At 38.1% G+C, this 21,868-nt stretch overlaps 1 protein-coding gene across 1 annotated transcript; it reads right to left on the bottom strand.

Annotated features, from left to right (window-relative positions):
* Positions 1 to 450: 450 nt before the first annotated feature.
* Positions 451 to 20,446, bottom strand: LOC137393665 (uncharacterized). Its single transcript, XM_068080305.1, has 12 exons — positions 20,248 to 20,446; positions 19,876 to 20,061; positions 19,382 to 19,456; positions 19,117 to 19,224; positions 18,779 to 18,975; positions 18,341 to 18,387; positions 7,437 to 7,591; positions 7,196 to 7,262; positions 5,107 to 5,326; positions 4,659 to 4,883; positions 3,849 to 4,286; positions 451 to 856 (listed from the first exon to the last, which is right to left on the bottom strand). Exons 1-12 carry the CDS (start codon positions 20,363 to 20,365, stop codon positions 641 to 643), a joined length of 2,052 nt encoding a protein of 683 aa, XP_067936406.1. The 5' UTR covers positions 20,366 to 20,446; the 3' UTR covers positions 451 to 640.
* Positions 20,447 to 21,868: the final 1,422 nt, after the last annotated feature.

Here is a 21,868-nt window from a genome sequence, read left to right as displayed (position 1 = left end):
TCGAAGAGGAAAAGCGGAGAGAATAGCAGTGACAATGGAGACCAAGGATAGCAGTGACAATGGAGACCAAGGATAGCAGTGACAATGGAGACCAAGGATAGCAGTGACAATGGAGACCAAGGATAGCAGTGACAATGGAGACCAAGGATAGCAGTGACAATGGAGACCAAGGATAGCAGTGACAATGGAGACCAAGGATAGCAGTGACAATGGAGACCAAGGATAGCAGTGACAATGGAGACCAAGGATAGCAGTGACAATGGAGACCAAGGATAGCAGTGACAATGGAGACCAAGGATAGCAGTGACAATGGAGACCAAGGATAGCAGTGACAATGGAGACCAAGGATAGCAGTGACAATGGAGACCAAGGATAGCAGTGACAATGGAGACCAAGGATAGCAGTGACAATGGAGACCAAGGATAGCAGTGACAATGGAGACCAAGGATAGCAGTGACAATGGAGACCAAGGATAGCAGTGACAATGGAGACCAAGGATAGCAGTGACAATGGAGACCAAGGATAGCAGTGACAATGGAGACCAAGGATAGCAGTGACAATGGAGACCAAGGGGAAAGATTAAAAAATAAAAAGAGGTGAAGTAGAGCGCTGTGTCAGATAAGAGTCTGGTCAACAATAACTACTCATTATCGGGTGGCTCAACACAGCTGAGGCAGAGCTTAGCTACTTCTTCGGCTAGGCTAGGGTCAAGTTCGTTAGACTCCGTTTCATCTGAAGAACTCTCATGGTCTGGCTGCGTGTCCATCTGGAGGTATTCGGAAAGATTTTGTTCTGCGAGCTCGGATGACAGGTTGGAGAAGTCACTAGACTGGATTGACTGGATTGATAGGGGATTCTAAAGTCACAAAAACACTTCTATGGTTCTACCAAAACACTTCTATTGCTCTACCACAACCCTTCTATGGGTCTACCAAAACCCTTTTATGGCTCTACCAAAACCCTTCTATGGCTCTACCAAAACACTTCTATGGCTCTACCAAAACCCTTTTATGGCTCTACCAAAACCCTTCTATGGCTCTACCAAAACACTTCTATGGCTCTACCAAAACCCTTCTATGGCTCTACCAAAACACTTCTATGGCTTTACCAAAATAACTCTATAGTGTAGTGATAATACTTAGTCCAGAGCAATAAGTATAATACTCTATATTAATAACTGTATGGATTTACATTGACAGCTTTGAATGTACTGACTCTCTTTCAACTTATTAACCTTGTCAACACTCCTCCATCTTATTAGCACTGTTAACACTCCTCCTTACTGTTAACACTCCTCCTCACTGTTAACACTCCTCCTCACTGTTAACACTTCTCCTCACTGTTAACACTCCTCCTCACTGTTAACACTCCTCCTCATTGTTAACACTCCTCCTCATTGTTAACACTCCTCCTCACTGTTAACACTCCTCCTCATTGTTAACACTCCTCCTCATTGTTAACACTCCTCCTCACTGTTAACACTCCTCCTCACTGTTAACACTCCTCCTCACTGTTAACACTCCTCCTCACTGTTAACACTCCTCCTCATTGTTAACACTCCTCCTCACTGTTAACACTCCTCCTCACTGTTAACACTCCTCCTCACTGTTAACACTTCTCCTCACTGTTAACACTCCTCCTCACTGTTAACACTATATGAAGGAGTACAATATTGAATGTGTACACTATATGTAGGTGCACACTATTTGATGTACACACTATATGTAGGAGCACACTATTTGATGTACACACTATATGTAGGAGTACACTATTTGATGTACACACTATATGTAGAGAAACACTATTTGATGTACAGACTATATGTAGGAGCACACTATTTGATGTACACACTGTATGTAGGGGTACACAAAGAGATGAACATATGTGATGCTCTGAGCATCAACCTCCAATATTTTTTTAGATGTTCCAGAATACTGGTGAACAAGACAAAGTGGTTTGCTGATATATAGGTTATAATTATGCTAGTGAATCTTGTAGTGTTCCATCCCTTACATACATGTAACTGATGTGTATTCACAATATATCCCAAATATCTAGTCCCCTGCAACGTGTTAGTGGTGTGTTTTACCAAAATACGCTGTAGTAACATTCATGTAAAACTGCTTTTTCTTCTAAATCTCTAATCCATATTTAATACCAGTATCCATACGTAATTACAAGTTCCCTCAAATCTCTAATCCTTATTTAATACCAGTATCCATACGTAACTACAAGTTCCCTCAAATCTCTAATCCATATTTAATACCAGTATCCACACATAACTACAAGTTCCCTCAAATCTCTAATCCATATTTAATACCAGTATCCACACGTAACTACAAGTTCCCTCAAATCTCTAATCCATATTTAATACCAGTATCCACACGTAACTACAAGTTCCCTCAAATCTCTAATCCATATTTAATACCAGTATCCATATGTAACTACAAGTTCCCTCAAATCTCTAATCCATATTTAATACCAGTATCCATACGTAACTACGAGTTCCCTCAAATCTCTAATCCATATTTAATACCAGTATCCATACGTAACTACAAGTTCCCTCAAATCTCTAATCCATATTTAATACCAGTATCCATATGTAACTACAAGTTCCATCAAATCTCTAATCCATATTTAATGCCAGTATCCATACGTAACTACAAGTTCCCTCAAATCTCTAATCCATATTTAATGCCAGTATCCATACGTAACTACAAGTTCCCTCAAATCTCTAATCTATATTTAATACCAGTACCCATACGTAACTACAAGTACCCTCAAATCTCGAATCCATATTTAATACCAGTATCCATATGTAACTACAAGTTCCCTCAAATCTCTAATCCATATTTAATACCAGTATCCATACGTAACTACAAGTACCCTCAAATCTCGAATCCATATTTAATGCCTGTATCCACATGTAACTACAAGTTCTCTCAAACCTCTAACCTATATCTGCCATCAGTATACAGATGCAAAATATAAATTCCTAAAGTATGTTGGGATGGTTAAAGGGAGGGAAGAGGTGGAGTGATGAAACCCTCACATGTTTCTCATGGGTAGAAACATTGACGTAAGTTTTAAATAAAAACTTCTGATGCTGTCATGCAGTCATGAACGCCAGTATAAACTAACCTTCGTAAAGCTGTAGTCTGAGTTCTTAACCAAATCTCAACATGTTGCTTATCCACAAAAAATAGTCTAACCTCCTCCCTCGCATCTTCACCTTTTTAATGAAAAGGAAAATGCTATGGCTAAATAATAAGGCTGAAATAGTTTCCGTGAATGACCTTCATCTTCAACGATGTCTATTTACAGCAAATAGTTTTTAGTGTCATGGCTAGTAAAAGTAGCTGATCAGATTTTGTCTTGGCAACTATTTGAGAGTTTATGTTAATCCACTGTTTCAAGCTAAGTGAAAAGTTGGGTGGTCTGAGACTATGAACCTGTTATGCAATCTATGGTCCAACCACCTGTAACCACATGTTTTTCTCAAATTTATACAACCTCTACTGGGGGTACATGAGAATATGTAGAAGAACTACAGTAGATCCTGCCTTGATGGGGGTACATGAGGATATGTAGAAGAGCTACAGTAAATACAAGTACTCAGACACTCTGTACAATATAAGTACTCAGACACTCTGTACAATATAAGTACTCAGACACTTTATACAATATAAGTACTCAGACATTCTATACAATATAAGTACTCAGACACTCTGTACAATATAAGTACTCAAACACTCTATACAATATAAGTACTCAGACACTCTGTACAATATAAGTATTCAGACACTCTATACAATATAAGTTAGAGTCAACTCGTCCATAAAACAAACCTCAATATATTCAGTTGGTTCTTGCTTTACCTCCCTGTCACGTACACCAGTAGATGATGCGTTAAGGGAACCATTAGGCTCTGGTAAACTTGATTGGTCTCCTGGGATGCTGCTTAGATCAAGATCACTTATTGAACTGTTTGTCTCGCTGACCTGCGACCTAATGGGCCAAGCGTGGTCAGGAAGTTGAGCAGGCAAAGACTGGCCCAAGAAACCGGGGCCGGCTGGTAAGTGGTTAACATAAGCATGACCAATGGCAGCGGCGGAGGGTGCAGATTGGGCATAATCCGTATGATACTGTTGGAGTGGCCGCAGGTCCCCCACTATGTCAACAGAAGAATCCCCAACCTCTGTTCTATGTGGGTGTGCTGTAATGCTGTCAGAGTCATATACCGCTGTCGGTCTGTCATTAGCGATGTCATCGAGCTTCTGATAGACCTGAACACGTGCATAAAAAAATAACACGACTGGATGGCACCAGACTGATGTAGTTAGTTGAGCCCCAAAAAAGAAGTGCCTAGAATATCTACTTTCTGAAGAAAGTTTTTTAGTGTTGACAACATATAAAACCAGACAAATTGGATGAAGAATAGCCTCTCACTTTTAAAATATCATAATTCAACACACAACATATCATACCTCAACATACAACATATCATACCTCAACATACAACATATCATACCTCAACATACAACATATCATACCTCAACATACAACATTTTATACCTCAATGATATGTGTTATACTAATTTAAAGCAAAGTAAGCTGAATAAAAATTACTACCACAATAAGAATGACTATCTTCTTACCAGATTCATTGTGGGGCGACACTTTGCTTTTTCGGCTACACATTGTTGGGCCAAATCAAAAAGGTCGATGTAAGTTTGCTCTGCCCACCGGCAGGAAGTGTCAGCCAACTGGAGAGCATCTTCAGTAGATGAAACATGATTCTCAACAAAATTAACAAGCTCTTGATCGCCGATGCTCTTGTTAGGATCATGGGCAGGTTTACCGGTACAGACCTCAAGTATCACCTGAATAGACACATGAAGAGCATAATGACTACGTACAGAGTGCGAGTAACAACAGGACGGAATATGAATAGAGCTAACTAAAGTGGAACTGAAGAGAGTAGAATGGATTCAAGCAGAACTACTTGAAGGTAACTTATAGGTGCAGAAAGCAAGCAATGGTGATTAAAAGCTACTGTAACCATCTGACAAAAAATAATCTTTTTTACAATGAACAAAAACTTACGACTCCAAATGCATATGTGTCAGTTTTCTCTGAGAAGCGACCGCTGTGCACCTCTTTAGCGCAGTAACCTTTGCTCCTCTGCAGCACAGAAGTGTCTTGACGGGTTGAGAAGTGAGTGTAGTGCTGACTACTAGAGACTGAATCTGATTTGTTCGCATGCACAGCCATTCCAAAGTCTGATAATTTAGCTTTGTATGCATTGTCTAATAGGATATTTTTGCTATCAAATAAAAAAGTAATAAAACATAATAAGGTACAATAAAAACGCTAACATATGCACAGCGACACTGAGATACAAATGTAAACACTGAGATGCAAACGGAGACACTGAGGTACAAACCGAGACACTGAGGTACAAACCGAGACATTGAGATACAAACAGAAACACTGAGGTACAAACAGAGACACTGAGATACAAGCGGAAACACTGAGGTACAAACGGAGACACTGAGATACAAACAGAAACACTGAGCTACAAGCGGAGACACTCAGATACAAACGGAGACACTGAGATACAAACGGAGACACTGAGATACAAACGGAGACACTGAGGTACAAACGGAGGCACTGAGGTACAAACCGAGACACTGAGATACAAACAGAGACACTGAGATACAAACAGAAACACTGAGATACAAACAGAAACATTGTGGTACAAACCGAGACACTGAGATACAAACAGAAACACTGAGCTACAAGCAGAGACACTGAGATACAAACGGAGACACTGAGATACAAACGGAGACACTGACATACAAACGGAGACACTGAGATACAAACGGAGACACTGAGATACAAACGAAGACACTGAGCTACAAGCGGAGACACTGAGATACAAGCGGAGACACTGAGATACAAACAGAAACACTGAGATACAAACTGAGACACTGAGATACAAACAGAGACACTGAGATACAAACAGAAACACTGAGATACAAACAGAGACACTGAGATACAAACGGAGACACTGAGATACAAACAGAGACACTGAGATACAAACAGAGACACTGAGATACAAACAGAAACACTGAGATACAAACAGAGACACTGAGATACAAACAGAGACATTGAGATGCAAACAGAGACACTGATATACAAACTGAGACACTGAGATACAAACAGAGACACTGAGATACAAACAGAGACACTGAGATACAAACAGAGACACTGAGATACAAGCAGAGACACTGAGATACAAATGGAAACAATGAGATGCAAACAGAAACACTGAGCTACAAGCAGAGACACTGAGATACAAACGGTGACATTGAGATACAAGCAGAGACACTGAAATACAAACGGAGACACTGAGATACAAACAGAGACACTGAGATGCAAACGGAGAAACTGAGATGCAAACGGAAACACTGAGATACAAACGGAGACACTGAGATACAAACGTAGACATTGAGCTACAAGCAGAGACACTGAGATACAAACAGAGACACTGAGATACAAACAGAGACACTGAGATGCAAACGGAGACACTGAGATACAAACGGAGACACTGAGATACAAACGTAGACACTGAGATACAAACGGAGGCACTGCGGTACAAACGGAGACACTGAGATACAAACAGAAACACTGAGCTACAAGCGGAGACACTGAGATACAAACGGAGACACTGAGATACAAATGGAGACACTGAGATACAAACGGAGACACTGAGCTACATGCGGAGACATTGAGATACAAACGGAGGCACTGAGGTACAAACTGAGACACTGAGATACAAACAGAAACACTGAGATACAAACAGAGACACTGAGATACAAACAGAGACATTGAGATACAAACAGAGACACTGAGATACAAACTGAGACACTGAGAGACAAACAGAGACGCTGAGATACAAACAGAGACACTGAGATACAAACAGAGACACTGAGATACAAACGGAGACACTGAGATACAAACAGAGACACTGAGATACAAGCAGAGACACTGAGATACAAATGGAAACAATGAGATGCCAACAGAAACACTGAGCTACAAGCAGAGACACTGAGATACAAACAGAGACATTGAGATACAAACAGAGACACCGAGATACAAACAGAGACATTGAGTATAGCCAGGTGCATACCTCTTGATATTCCTGTGCAGTAGAGGAGGTTTATTGCTATGTAAGTATTGAAGACCTCTAGCAGCATCTGTGGCAAATAATGATATATTACCTGCATACTAGTAATAGTACAATGATGAATGTAAACAATAAAGCTGCTGCATAATTATAGGGTTGAGGAGACAACTCTTAAAGCTTACGCTTCACAAACGTTTAAAGAAGTAACGTTTAAATTTCAAATTGCATTGGCAGTAAGAAATACCTCTTAAAATGTCGACCCTCGTATCCATGTTAAGAACTCCAGCGCTGTCGAGAAGGGCTCTGAGAGAACCATTAGTCATTAGCTCGTAGAGCACTATGCAGTGGTCGCCACTAAAGCACTTTCCAGTAATAGGCACAATGTTTTCATGATTGTGCCTGCAATCATACAGTTCATAGAAATACTCAATAGGATCTTGTGTATTGCATGGAAGATGTACACTGTATAGGTAAGAATAGATGGGAGATGTACACTGTATAAGTAAAAATAGATGGGAGATATACACTTTATAGGTAAGAATAGATGGGATAGATACACTGTATAAGTAAGAATAGATGGGAGATGTACACTGTACACGGTATAGGTACGAATAGATGGGCGATGTATATTGTATAAGGTACGAATAGATGGGAGATATACACTGTATAAATAAGAATAGATGGGAGATATACACTGTATAAGTAAGAATAGATGGGAGATATACACTGTATAAGTAAGAATAGATGGGAGATATACACTGTATAGGTAAGAATAGATGGGATAGATACACTGTATAAGTAAGAATAGATGGGAGATATACACTGTATAAGTAAGAATAGATGGGAAATGTACACTGTATAGGTAAGAATAGATAGGAGATATACACTTTATAGGTATGAATAGATGGGAGATTTACACTGTATAGGTAAGAATAGATGGGAGATATACACTTTATAGGTAAAAATAGACGGGATATATACACTGTATAGGTAAGAATAGATGGGAGATATACACTTTATAAGTAAGAATAGATGGGAGATATACACTGTATAAGTAAGAATAGATTGGAGATATACACTTTATAGGTAAAAATAGACGGGATATATACACTGTATAGGTAAGAATAGTTGGGAGATGTACACTGTATAGGTACCAATAGATGGGAGATGTACATTGTATAAGTAAGAATAGATGGGAGATATACACTGTATAGGTAAGAATAGATGGGAGATGTACACTGTACAGGTATGAATAGATGGGGGATGTACACTGCATAAGCAAGAATAGGTGGGAGATGTACACTGTACAGGTAAGAATAGATGGGGGATATACATTATGTATGTAAGAATAGATGGGAGAAGCCACAGGTCAGCAGACAGGCGTGCTGAACCAATATGTCGTGCTGTCACAGAACCAATATGTCATGCTGTCACTGAACCAATATGTCATGCTGTCACAGAACCAATATGTCATGCTGTCACTGAACCAATATGTCATGCTGTCACTGAACCAATATGTCAGCTGACAAAATATGTCATGCTGTCACTGCACCAATATGTCAGCTGTCACAATATGTCATGCTGTCACTGCACCAATATGTCAGCTGTCACAATATGTCATGCTGTCACAATATGTCATGCTGTCACAATATGTCAGCTGTCACAATATGTCATGCTGTCACAATATGTCATGCTGTCACATCGCTATACAACATGATTTGCACATCATACTTATCACACCTGCTCATCTTTATTGCCGATGGGCTAAAATACTGACACTTCATCTAGCCAACTTGAAGAGCGTGACGCAATCTGTTTTCCTACCGCTGACTTCAGGCTGACTTAAGTTATAACGGCTTTTAATTAAGAACTTACATAAGAGCTTAAACCATAACTATCACGAACAACTTTTATCGTATGTACTAGGTAAATCAGACACACTGATTCCGATTTTGTACTCAAAATAAAGATTAGTCCACTAACCTTCAAAGCCATTTAGGCTTTTTTAAAGCGTTTCAATATCCATTTCGAAAACAACACAATCGGCATTACAAGCTCCGCCCATAAATATGTGACGAAACCTAGCTTTTTCAGAAACAGAAGTTAGGAATGTTTAGTCCGATTTTGATTAATAGAGACGGGTGTCTTAAAACCCATTATCTAAATCCAGCCTGTAAAATAGTTTCAGTTTTTTATGAAAGAGATATAAACTATTTAAAATTGCTCGCAGCTTGTTACATGACGTTTAAATGGGCTGGACGCCGAGAAAAATGAGCTCAAAAAGCGCGGTTTTATCACGAGCTAGCGTTGTTATCGCGCTTTTTAAATATGCAATGCTAAATAGCTTATCTACCTTTCAGAAAAGACTGATATTATTTTTAAGGCTGAATTTAGATATGAATGGATTTTAAAACACCCATCTCTATTATTCTAAATCGGTCTAAACATCCCTACGTAACTTCTGTTCCTAAAAAGCTAGGTTACGTCAAGTATTTATGGGCGGAGCTTGTTATGCCGATCGTGTTGTTTTCGAGACCAATATTAAAACGCTATAAAAGTCCTTCATTACTCTGAAAGTTAGTGGCCTAATCTTTATTTTGATTACAAAATCGGAATCAGCGTGTCTGATTTACCTAGTAAATACGATAAAAGTTGTTCGTGGCAGTTATGGTTTAAGTTACTCAAATTCATCGGGTAAAGAAACTTAGCCAATTAAAAATAAATTTTCTATGAAAACTTTTTTATTACCCGTGCAACGCTGGTCATTCACCTAGTATAAATATAAACTTGACTAAATCAGCTTGCTGTTTCTTGGAGGCTACCTAGGTTATCAATTGGATTTTTATTTCGATAAGACAATGAGTTTCAATTGGTCATTTTCTCAGATATACCGAAGCAGCAAAAAAGTTTTTATTTCCACAACTTTTTTGACTGATTTTATCCAAACTTTACACAATTATGCCCCATGCTTGTCGTCAGATCACTAAAAATGTTTAGCCTCTCAACTCCATCTGATTTCTGAGAACCAGTTTCTTAAACATCTGCCTGATCTGATTAAAAATGAAAGGAATCCCAGTCATCACAGTCATCACAGGGCTCACAGCTACGTAGCTGTCAGTGAGCCGGAAGGCAGTCTATTAGCGCAGATAATAGTGTTGGTCTACTAAACTGAATGTCATGAGATCGAGTCCCGTCTAAAGCAATCTTTTATGAAGAATTTTAATTATCACCTATATTAATTCTTCAGTGCAACTGTATCAAGCAAGATCACAAATCAGAGTTTTATAAGTAATTGACTAGCTTCCTGCTTTGCAGAATCTTTACTATAATAAGAGTGCTGTTCTTTGACATTAAAAGATTTTTCGAGTGAAAGTTGTGAGAGCACACTGCCAGAGCTTCATGGCTTCCCTGCAGCTTATTTGAGAGAGTTAAAGTTGTGAGAGCAGACTGCCAGAGCTTCATGGCTTCCCTGCAGCTTATTTGAGAGAGTTAAAGTTGTGAGAGTACACTGCCAGAGCTTCATGGCTTCCCTGCAGCTTATTTGAGAGAGTTAATGTTGTGAGAGCAGACTGCCAGAGCTTCGTGGCTTCCCTGCAGCTTATTTAATGTGCAAAAACAGACCAGCTGAATTGGCAATCGTACAACTTTCATTTTCCTTATAAATGTGCCACATCAATCTGCCGAAAGCTCAAGAAAGCACCTTCACATGCATCAAGGACAACTGTCAATAAATGCGTTCACGAATTGGAATTCAACGCAGGGCTTATCGCTAGGAAGCTATAACTCTTCTACCGACTGGTTCATAAATTATCTAAAGCCTGTTCATATGATGGGCACATCATTCCAGCGTGGTGACAGGAAGCGCAATTGCCAACGACAATCACTAATTCATTCTTTTTCATCAAGTCACAATGCTTGTAATTGGTAACCTTCTGTCATTTGCTACATTTGGTGAATCGATTGCTGAATCAAGATAAAATCTATTATTCTGTTGTTGTTATATCAATACTTAACGTGATTCTAATTTATAACTTTAATATTAGAACGGTAGTTTCCTTATAGCTCTCGGCAATTAAGTAAATTTTGTATTATTTCATTTTATCAACTCTACATAAGAATATTAATACGATACCTTAAGTATATCGAGTTGAACATCGGCTGGAATAAATATTGATATGGTTAGATATGGTTGGCCTACACAATTTCATTTTGTCATTCATTTCAGCAAAGTTGACAGTTGATCCAAGTTCAGTTAAAGGCTGTGTACACCTTCGCTCTAGGATGTTTTAGAAGCACTCAAAGGTAGTGACACACATAGATAGGTATTACCTATAAAACTCGTAATCATATATAAGAACTAGCTGAATGCCTGGCGTTGCACGGGTATTAAAACAGCTTATAAACAATTGTAGGTAATATAATTGCCTGCCACTTGCCATTAGTCTGGCACATTGCCAATGACTATTTGAGTACGCTACTATTCGTATTGCAAAACTTCCCAATATAAGCCGTGAGAGCAAGCTTTAGTCACGTAGCGTAACGCAGAATGCTATGCCTATTTTAACCAACATGACAGCTCATATGGCCTCAGAATACAATGCATCTCGCGTAGCTTAATTGGTAAGATATTTGTCTGGTGAATGGCAGGTTCCGAGATCAAATTCAGCGTGTAAAGGATATTTCATTCCTAAACTTTAATACCTATAGCTGGACAAACCGAAATGCACACATACACACGATAAATTTTGAGAAATATATATGTGCCCTAAAACTTATCGTTTTATGTTGTCTGGATGTCCCTTTCATTATAGAACAGCGCAGGGCTAATACTGAAGAAATGCAGGAATGAATCCTTATGCGATACATTAATTACAATAACTGCAATGAAACAATTGCGTCTCAGCAGTCAAGCTCCTTCATGTGCGCATCGGACATGAAGGAGGCAATCAGACAATCTAAAAGAGTATCTAAAAGGAGTATGTGGAAGGGCATGCAAGAAGGCTGCAGAGACTTTCCTCTCAATAGCTGAGTGACCAGTCTTGGTGTAAGGTAGAGGTGACCCTTACATTGTAATAAACCTATATAAATACTTACCCTAGGACACTTATGTATTCGCGGCATCTAACTTTCGCGTTTTCGCGGTGTCATCCTCTCACGAAAGTTTCATGTGCGAAACTAAACTATCATAACAAACGAGCGAAAAAGCGAAACTAAATAGCTTTGTTCATTGATGCTGTAGAATGGAAACGACATTTATTTTAACGTTTTTAACGACCACTATAGCATCGTTAAAATATAAACCAACAAAATAATTTGACTATCAAAATTTATTACGTTATTATTTTGCAATTAATTATGATTATTTTCCCATTAAGAATGATTTATAATGATAGGAAATTGATGTCAATGCACACGAATTAGTAGGTTATCGTTTGCGGGGGACATCAATCAATGCAGCGAGCACCGTGTGTTGAAAGAAAATAAGACACATGCACTGACACTCGCAGTACTACACAAACAGCATGGCTCTGAAAAGGTTTGGATTCACCACTGACACCTCTTCAATAACTTGTAATTTTTTGAGATTTGTTTTGTTTTAAGTGATGTGACTGACGAGACGTTTTTAAATTAAAATAGGCAAAACATGACCGCAATTAAAATGCTCAGAAAAAGACATATTTTTCTTTTGAGCGTTTTAACAAAGATCAATTTTGCGGATTTTATTTTAAGTTCCTTCGGAGGCTTTTACGTTTTCGATGGGACATGGCCAAGCGGGTGTTTTAATAAAACTTAATCTTCTGCAAACCTTTATAAAAGTCGTTAACAAAAATATTTTGCCTCCGATGATGATAATAATGATGCCTAAGAACTACTAGAAGTTTATGTTTGTCTCTATGGCTTGGAATGAAGTGATATTCCACAGCGATAAAAACCGCGTCCATGGCCGTTGGGCAAATAACTTTTCGAATAAATGATGTTGAGGTCGAGTTATCTGAAGGAATTTATCATTGCGTTGGAACTGACCAAACAAATCCGTCTGAGTTGACCTTGTGTTTGAGATGAAATGTTACATTTTATCTGAGGGCGAGTTATCCGAGTTGGACTGCACTTACCGTAAACAATTCCCAAAAAGTTGGGGCGGCTCAGCCGGCCAGCTAGCTGCCCCAGTGAAAACGGGCCGGTTGATAGTCCAAGAAACAAATGGCAGCAAGCGATCAAATTGCATTATCGACCTTGCCAACACCATTCTACCTGCGGTTCACAATTACAAACTAGTCGCAAATTGATATTTTTTTTATCGGTGAATTGAACCTGAGGAATCTAATTATGTTTGTGCCACTGCATTTATTTTCACATCACTATATTTTCGCACTTATCAGAGCTGCGAATTTAAGTTGCTTCGAAATTTTAGTCTGCGAGCTACTCACGAAACTAAATACTAGCGAAATATAAGTGTCCTAGGGTACCATGCATGATATACTTCCTCGTTAGTTTTATTTTACCTATACAATATATCTATGAACTTGAACGATTGGTTACAAAGAACAATATTTATGATTACATAGCAAAATTGCGCCACGGATCCAAACTACATTCTCCACATTCGTTTGCAAGCTTGATCAAAAAGATGAAAAAACCACAAACCCTTTTAATTACTTTTCTTACTGTTGTGATAATTTTTTCGCAAAATTAACGTTTGGTTCAGAAATATCTCTCAAGAATTGAGGACAGCTTACTTGGATGGTTTATTTTACAATACCTGTATTTATACTGATGGCATTGCCTGCTTTTTCAACCTCACTTGTCTGTAAAACAATATAAAATGCATCAAGTGTTTTATATTGCTTTACATGTTTCACATAAGTGAAACCATGTTCCCGCTTGGTTTCAAATATTTTCGCAAGCATGAAGGGTTCTTCCTCTATCTCTGTAGGTGTCTCTCTACCACCATGTTTGACACACATGACACCATGTTTGTATCGCACAATAAATCGATGAGCTATCAGCAGTGTAAATACGGATCCTTTAATGGACACTTTAAAAATGTTCTAGAGCCATCTTTAGGAGAAGCAATATATTAACACTGATATGCAGTTGGGTTATTTTTACATATTATTACAAAGTTTCAGGTCATTTGAAACATTTGTCTTTTTCTAACTCGCTAGATGAGTGTCCGGTCAGAATTTGAGAAACATTATATAATACATTATATAATTATTGGCAGAAATTATAAAGTATTCAGTAAATTCATTCAGCAAATAATTCAGCGAACTTAAACAGTTACTATTATCTAGCGCGAGTTATAATAAGAGTTATAACAAGAGTTATAGCAAAAGTTATAGCAAGAGTTATAGCAAGAGTTATAACAAGAGTTATAGCAAGAGTTATAACAAGAGTTATAACAAGAGTTATAGCAATAGTTATAACAAGAGTTATAGCAAGAGTTATAACAAGAGTTATAACAAGAGTTATAACAAGAGTTATAGCAAGAGTTATAGCAAGAGTTATAACAAGAGTTATAACAAGAGGTATAGCAAGAGTTATAGCAAGAGTTATAACAAGAGTTATAGCAAGAGTTATAACAAGAGTTATAACAAGAGTTATAGCAAAAGTTATAGCAAGAGTTATAGCAAGAGTTATAACAAGAGTTATAGCAAGAGTTATAACAAGAGTTATAGCAAGAGTTATAACAAGAGTTATAACAAGAGTTATAGGCAAGAGTTATAACAAGAGTTATAACAAGAGTTATAGCAAGAGTTATAACAAGAGTTATAACAAGAGTTATAGCAAGAGTTATAACAAGAGTTATAACAAGAGTTATAACAAGAGTTATAACAAGAGTTATAACAAGAGTTATAACAAGAGTTATAACAAGAGTTATAGCAAGAGTTATAACAAGAGTTATAACAAGAGTTATAACAAGAGTTATAGCAAGAGTTATAACAAGTCATGCCGCTCATTCTTATTACTCATCCACTCAAGCATCGAATTTATGCACTGATAAGTCTACAGTTCCTTTTACATATCTCTAAAGTAAGGTAGCGATGAAAACCTCTATTTTCTGATTATTACTTTAGTAATTTGGTAATTTTATATAATATATATGGTGTAATTGTTTTAATATTATCTGTAATTATTTGAAGTATTTACTAAATTTTTTTGGCTCTGGAATAATTTAAATGTAACCAAATGTAATCCTATAAATATTTGTTCCGATGTACGACAACTCCGACATACGAATGAAGTATCAGAATGAATTAACTTTGGATGTCAAAGTATGCCACTTTGGATGTCAAGGTATGCCACTTTGTATGTCAAGGTTTGATCAAATGCATAATCAAGTATACCACTATTCAGCATTCAAGTTCGTAAATATTTCACCAAACCACGATCGGTATTGGGAATAGTAATTGCTGTGTTAAACATAGCAGCGATGAATAACAGCATGGAATGGCGTAATGGAACAATGGTGAGAATTAGCAGGAATGACATACTCCACCCTTACCCATACCTTGTATTCTCAAAGGAAATTGAATGTGTGCGTGATATTGTTAAAACTTATCAAAGGAGAATTAGGAGATACAAGGGGGGTGATTTTGCACCAGCGACATTTCACTTTATTCAACATCATAACTGAGAACTCCAGCTATCAGTTTTACTCCATTCTTTAAAGCACACAAATTACATAATTTTTTTATTGTATATTTCAATACATCAGAGTCTTGGCTTTCGAATGAGCTATTGTTTGCCATGGTGTGACAGACATTGGTTGGTGTTTATAGGATTTCCCCAGAGCTCTACCGCGAAAATGTTTACTGGCATAGTCTCGAAAATTGTGACATCACAATCTCATATTCGTTGTTGTGTGCTCTTACCGCTTATTTATGAACTACGAAAGTGACGATAATGACGCTAGTGGAAGGCGAAGGTAGGACAACTCCAGAGAACCAATGAAGATGACAAAGGAATCAGTGCCATTAGTTCTCCGTGTACATATTATTTTTATGATAAGTACCTCAGACTCCAAGAACCATACTATATTTTCCCGATGATATTATGCACTAGCTCTTTATTTTTAATGCGATGTTAAGGGTGACGACTGAGACTAATTAATTTCAAGCATTGCGTGATCTCGCGAAAGTGCGATTGACATTTAGTCCTAGGGCCACTCAACCGCAGGTCATAATTTAATCGATGTGATTTCGTTACCTTTATCAACGACAGTACATTTATTAAAGCATAACTAATTAACCCAGAACATGTGTTTGTATTGGTCGGGCGTTAGCACGATCGCGGGCATTGTTGATTATCTAGAATCTTAGTTTATTATTAGCGCTTTCCGGGTTTAACAGCACCGATTGTCACAGAAAAACGCAGCCTCAATGGCAGCGAAAGGGATCGACGACCTAAGGCTAAATGAGAATTATGACGCCACATTTTGAGTACCTGAACCAAGTGTTTTTTTTTGCAGGACGTACTTTTGACACCCCATTTTTCATAGTTCTATTATTCTTTGTGTATTGAATATAGGCTCATTCGAAAGCCAAGACTCTGATGTATTGAAATATATAATAAAAAAATTATGTAATTTATGTGCTTTAAGTAAGGCTGGCACGCTGCTCATACATAAGTTATCATGGCTAGTTGAGACTTTACATGTATTTCAAGTTGTCGCTCAGTAAGCATGTACTTTCTAGCCAGTTACAAAGATTAATGCTTCAAATAGTCTGAATTTTGGTGATTATATGCAAAAAATGGCATAACATGTTATTAACAAGTTGTTTAATATCAACACGGTTTAAAAACCTTAAAAGAATTGGAGAAATGTTCAATCATCTAGAGATGACTACTTTTTTATTTTGTCAGTTATTTTGTCTGGACCTCCTCGTACATGAACCTACATCAACCTTCAATACATGCAACTTCAGTTTTTTATTTTGTCTGGACCTCCCCGTACATGAACCTACATCAACCCTCAATACATGCAACTTCACAGTTTTTTATTTTGTCTGGACCTCCCCGTACATGAACCTACATCAACCTTCAATACATGCATCTTCACAGTTTTTTATTTTGTCTGGACCTCCCCGTACATGAACCTACATCAACCTTCAATACATGCATCTTCACAGTTTTTTATTTTGTCTGGACCTCCCCGTACATGAACCTACATCAACCCTCAATACATGCAACTTCACAGTTTTTTATTTTGTCTGGACCTCCCCGTACATGAACCTACATCAACCCTCAATACATGCATCTTCACAGTTTTTTATTTTGTCTGGACCTCCCCGTACATGAACCTACATCAACCTTCAATACATGCAACTTCACAGTTTTTTATTTTGTCTGGACCTCCCTGTACATGAACCTACATCAACCCTCAATACATGCAACTTCACAGTTTTTTATTTTGTCTGGACCTCCCCGTACATGAACCTACATCAACCCTCAATACATGCATCTTCACAGTTTTTTATTTTGTCTGGACCTCCCGTACATGAACCTACATCAACCCTCAATACATGCATCTTCACAGTTTTTTATTTTGTCTGGACCTCCCCGTACATGAACCTACATCAACCCTCAATACATGCATCTTCACAGTTTTTTATTTTGTCTGGACCTCCCCGTACATGAACCTACATCAACCTTCAATACATGCATATTCGGTTTTTTATTTTGTCTTGACCTCCGCGTACATGAACCTACATCAACCTTCAATAAATGCATCTTCACAGTTTTTTATTTTGTCTGGACCTCCCCGTACATGAACCTACATCAACCCTCAATACATGCATCTTCACAGTTTTTTATTTTGTCTGGACCTCCCCGTACATGAACCTACATCAACCTTCAATACATGCAACTTCACAGTTTTTTATTTTGTCTGGACCTCCCCGTACATGAACCTACATCAACCCTCAATACATGCATCTTCACCGTTTTTTATTTTGTCTGGACCTCCCCGTACATGAACCTACATCAACCCTCAATACATGCATCTACACAGTTTTTTATTTTGTCTGGACCTCCCCGTACATGAACCTACATCAACCCTCAATACATGCATCTTCACACAGATATGCCATCCAATACTCATCCAACCGCGAACATGCACAAAATGATATACAGAAATATACTTACAGTCTTGTATCTTGTAGATCTGACAGCACAGAAGAATAGTCCATGCTCTACAATAACAACATAAAAATGTAGGATTCTAGCTAAAGAACTGGGAATCACTACTAGATCATATTAAGGGCAACATGGCGGCTCACAAAGAGTGTCTTACTCAGTCTACGCAGCTACATCACTCAGGCTATATAAACAATACCTCAATTGAGCTGTATGAAAAATACCCCCGTCCCTTAAACTGAACAGGAGTAACAGTAGAGGCATAGTAAGGTTTGTTTTTAGAGTCTTTCACATTTGACTGCTGGTGCAGGCATCTGAACACCTCACACAACAGCACTAGTAACCAATAATCTATCTGGCCATTCAAAGGGAAGCAGATAGTTAAAAATTGCCAATCAACTAGAAACATGTTCTACAACTCTTTTTCCGCACAACATATTGTCTTACGTAAACTTTGGCAGCGAACTTTGTATTGAGGATGTTAACTTCGTATATGGCTGCATAGGCTCCTTTGGATATAAGATACTTGTCAGCAAAGTTTTCTGTAGCGTCCTGCAACTCCTTTATATCAAAGTTTCTTGTGGCGATGATGGTGTAAGCGGCTCGCCTCTGCGTCGAATTTAAAGCTGGAAGACTGCCTCCGACTGCAAGCATTATATCGGGTGAAACATACAAATATCGACTAGGAGTTGCCCGTTCTTTGCAGATGACAACTAAGGTTGAGTTTTTAGACATAGAGCGAGACAGCGTAGAGGACTTGTCAGCTACATTACAATGGCACTCACATGTGTCGTCGCCGCTCAGGCTATCATGGTCTTGGGGAAGCCTAAGTCTCTGGGGGGCAGCGCACACATCAACTTCAACCAGAGGAGGTGGCACTGCGGGTTTCAACCCTACAGAACATTTGCTCATGACTTTCATTGATTGGATCACTTCTATTTTAGATTGTCTACAAGCTCAAACTAATGACATGGGCAATAACACCTTGACATTGCCACTACAAAGGCTCTAACCTGACAACATCGGGCCTTTAAATTCTATCTTACTCACCTACTGGATTGGTCGTCATGCTTTGATCGAAGATCATAGGGTCCGGTTGCAGGTAGACATGATATTGGACCGGGACTGCAAGAGGATCAAAAATGTGAAAATGAGTGTAACTAGCCTGAAAACGAGCTGATTGTTCAAATAGTAATGGTATTCGACAGCTTGGAATCTCAGTTGATGGATTAATCACCCAATGTCAATCGCAGGAGATTAAGCATTTAGCTCAAAGCAAACAGATGCAGGATAACCGATCAACTAAAACAGTTCATAATTACACAGTTGGAACACCATGCTATACTTTATACTGTGGACCCAAAAGAGATAAACAGCCTAAATGGGTGGAAACTGTTGTTACCAAAGTATTTGGCAGCAGAACAGTCAATATTAGAGTACTAATTCATTGTAAACTCAGTACTGGAATAAAGAACATTACAGTGAGAACACAACAGTTCACAAATGCCATAACGGTAAGGCGAGCTACCCATATAAGTACAAACCATATTTTTTTACAATTTCCATGGCAGAGAGAAGGTTAGCTTCCTTGAGGTAGAAGAAAAGGTTAAGCATAGTTGTGCGCTTGTTGGCCATAATATGCAGAAGGCCTTCTGTTGGGCTATAGACAGCCTCTTTTTGAGACAGTATAAACACATCCTCCTGCGCAATTTTCAAGTCTTTGTTGCAGGCTATAAACATATACCAACACATATGTTCAAGTCTTTGTTGCAGGCTATAAACATATACTAAGACATATGTTCAAGTCTTTGTTACAGGCTATAAACATATACTAACACATGTTTGTATGCTGCTTCCTTTAAAAATCACATCTATTACCGGCAAAATCTAGGTTAACTTCATGGTAACAGCATTACCAAGATCTCTCCAGAGAGATCGAGCGTCCAATGTCCTACACAACTTCCTTTTGTCTTCAATCCACATAGAGTTGACCGGCTCATTGCCATCTCTGTTGGCTACATCATTAAATGCCATTGCCGAGCACACAGTTAAAGATCAAAGGATGACAACAGATCAAAAGTGAACGTGCCAAAGCCTTCTTTTGCGCATTTGGAAAGGGAAGACACCTGTAACGCAATAGATTCTGTTAGCTTAGCTGAGCTAATGCTAGCTGAGCTGAGCTGAGCTAGTGTTAATACGTCTACCTGCAGAGGCGCAGGTTAGAGACCAAAGTGAAAATCCCCGTTGAAAGACATAATGTGGTATTTCTGACAACAGGAGAGAGAGGTGCTGAGCTCATCAGTAGAACAAATAAACTTCATGACAAATTATGAAAACTTAATAATGAAGATGCAAATTGGATTGAAAACTAGTCCTACAGACAAGTTGCAGCAGACTTCTCTTAGAGAGTTGACTGTTGCCACTATAGATAAGCTTGCAAAAACAAAAATACACTATTTAGAGCAGTTCGTCGTAAAACTCCTAACGGGACATCAACAAGCAACCCTCAAGTGGCCCTAATACTAGCATGTAAGCAACATTAACAATTACATTCCCTCGCTTCTATGTTCAGATGTAGCTGTTTGCGGGTCACTAAACCAGTTTAAAAAAATATTTTTAAATAATATTTTTAATTCGCATTTTTAAAATAAACATTTATGAAAAATGATGTTAACAACCTTGAACAGTCTAAAACAAGCATCGTCTGTTGTTGTATTTATGTTGATTACCATTGAAGGACACGTCTGTGAGTATTATCGGTATATTCAAGCTGAGCGGTTGCTTAGATATAGAAAATAATGCAGCTTCTAGTTTCAACGGTGCTCAATGCATTGAATTGTATTTAATAGGTTCAATAGAGGTACTCAACATTGTATCGAAAAACCCAATTGTATCCAAAGTGGTCATTTGGAGACAATGAAGGGGAGCCTTGATGTCATAGTACAACATCACCAAATCACTCACAACATCACAACAATATATCATTGTTTTCTTCACATGTGATATTGAATTGAGCTCACTGAATATTAGAGAATAAAGGGCAGAACCAAATCTACTTATCAGATACAGTTTTGAGTAGTCTATAAATGTTAAGATGTGTGTGTGCGCGCACGTACCCAGTAATCTACTTAAAGCAAAAACAATAAACGGGAGCAGTTCATCACCTTAGCTTTTGAGTCTCCTCTGAGCTGGGCAGTAAAAAAGAAATGATATTTCTAAAAATATTTATTATTCAGAGTTGTCTTCTGTTTGTTATGAATTGAGTCCTTGTCTGTACCAGAGACCAACTGTAAGACAGTCTCTCTGAATGTTTGGCTTAGTTCAATCTTACTAGAAAATTTTTTCTAATACTTACTTTTGAGATAGCAGTGTAAAAGTTACTAGAATATTGTTAAACGGAATATTTACTGAAGTTCGAGAATAAAAATGGATGAAACCCTGGAGTAATAACGTGGCATCATGGATTAGCAGACAAAATATTTAAAAAGTTGTTTAATGAAGGAAAGACAGAGATCTGACATCCTGAAACCACAAAAG

The sequence above is a fragment of the Watersipora subatra genome, chromosome 4 (assembly GCF_963576615.1).
Source record: "Watersipora subatra chromosome 4, tzWatSuba1.1, whole genome shotgun sequence".
Lineage (NCBI taxonomy): Eukaryota > Metazoa > Bryozoa > Gymnolaemata > Cheilostomatida > Watersiporidae > Watersipora > Watersipora subatra.
Note: the sequence above shows the minus strand (reverse complement) of the source record. Positions and strands in the feature narration are given on the sequence as shown.

What these genes read in the sequence shown, in the direction of transcription:
- LOC137393665 (XM_068080305.1), bottom strand. Translation starts at nt 20,365, where the DNA reads ATGGCATTTAATGATGTAGCCAACAGAGATGGCAATGAGCCGGTCAAC. An exon ending in CATGACGACCAATCCAGTAG is followed by an intron (nt 19,225 to 19,381) that starts GTGAGTAAGATA and finishes AATGTTCTGTAG; the next exon opens with GGTTGAAACCCGCAGTGCCA. An exon ending in ACACATATGCATTTGGAGTC is followed by an intron (nt 4,884 to 5,106) that starts GTAAGTTTTTGT and finishes GTGTCTATTCAG; the next exon opens with GTGATACTTGAGGTCTGTAC.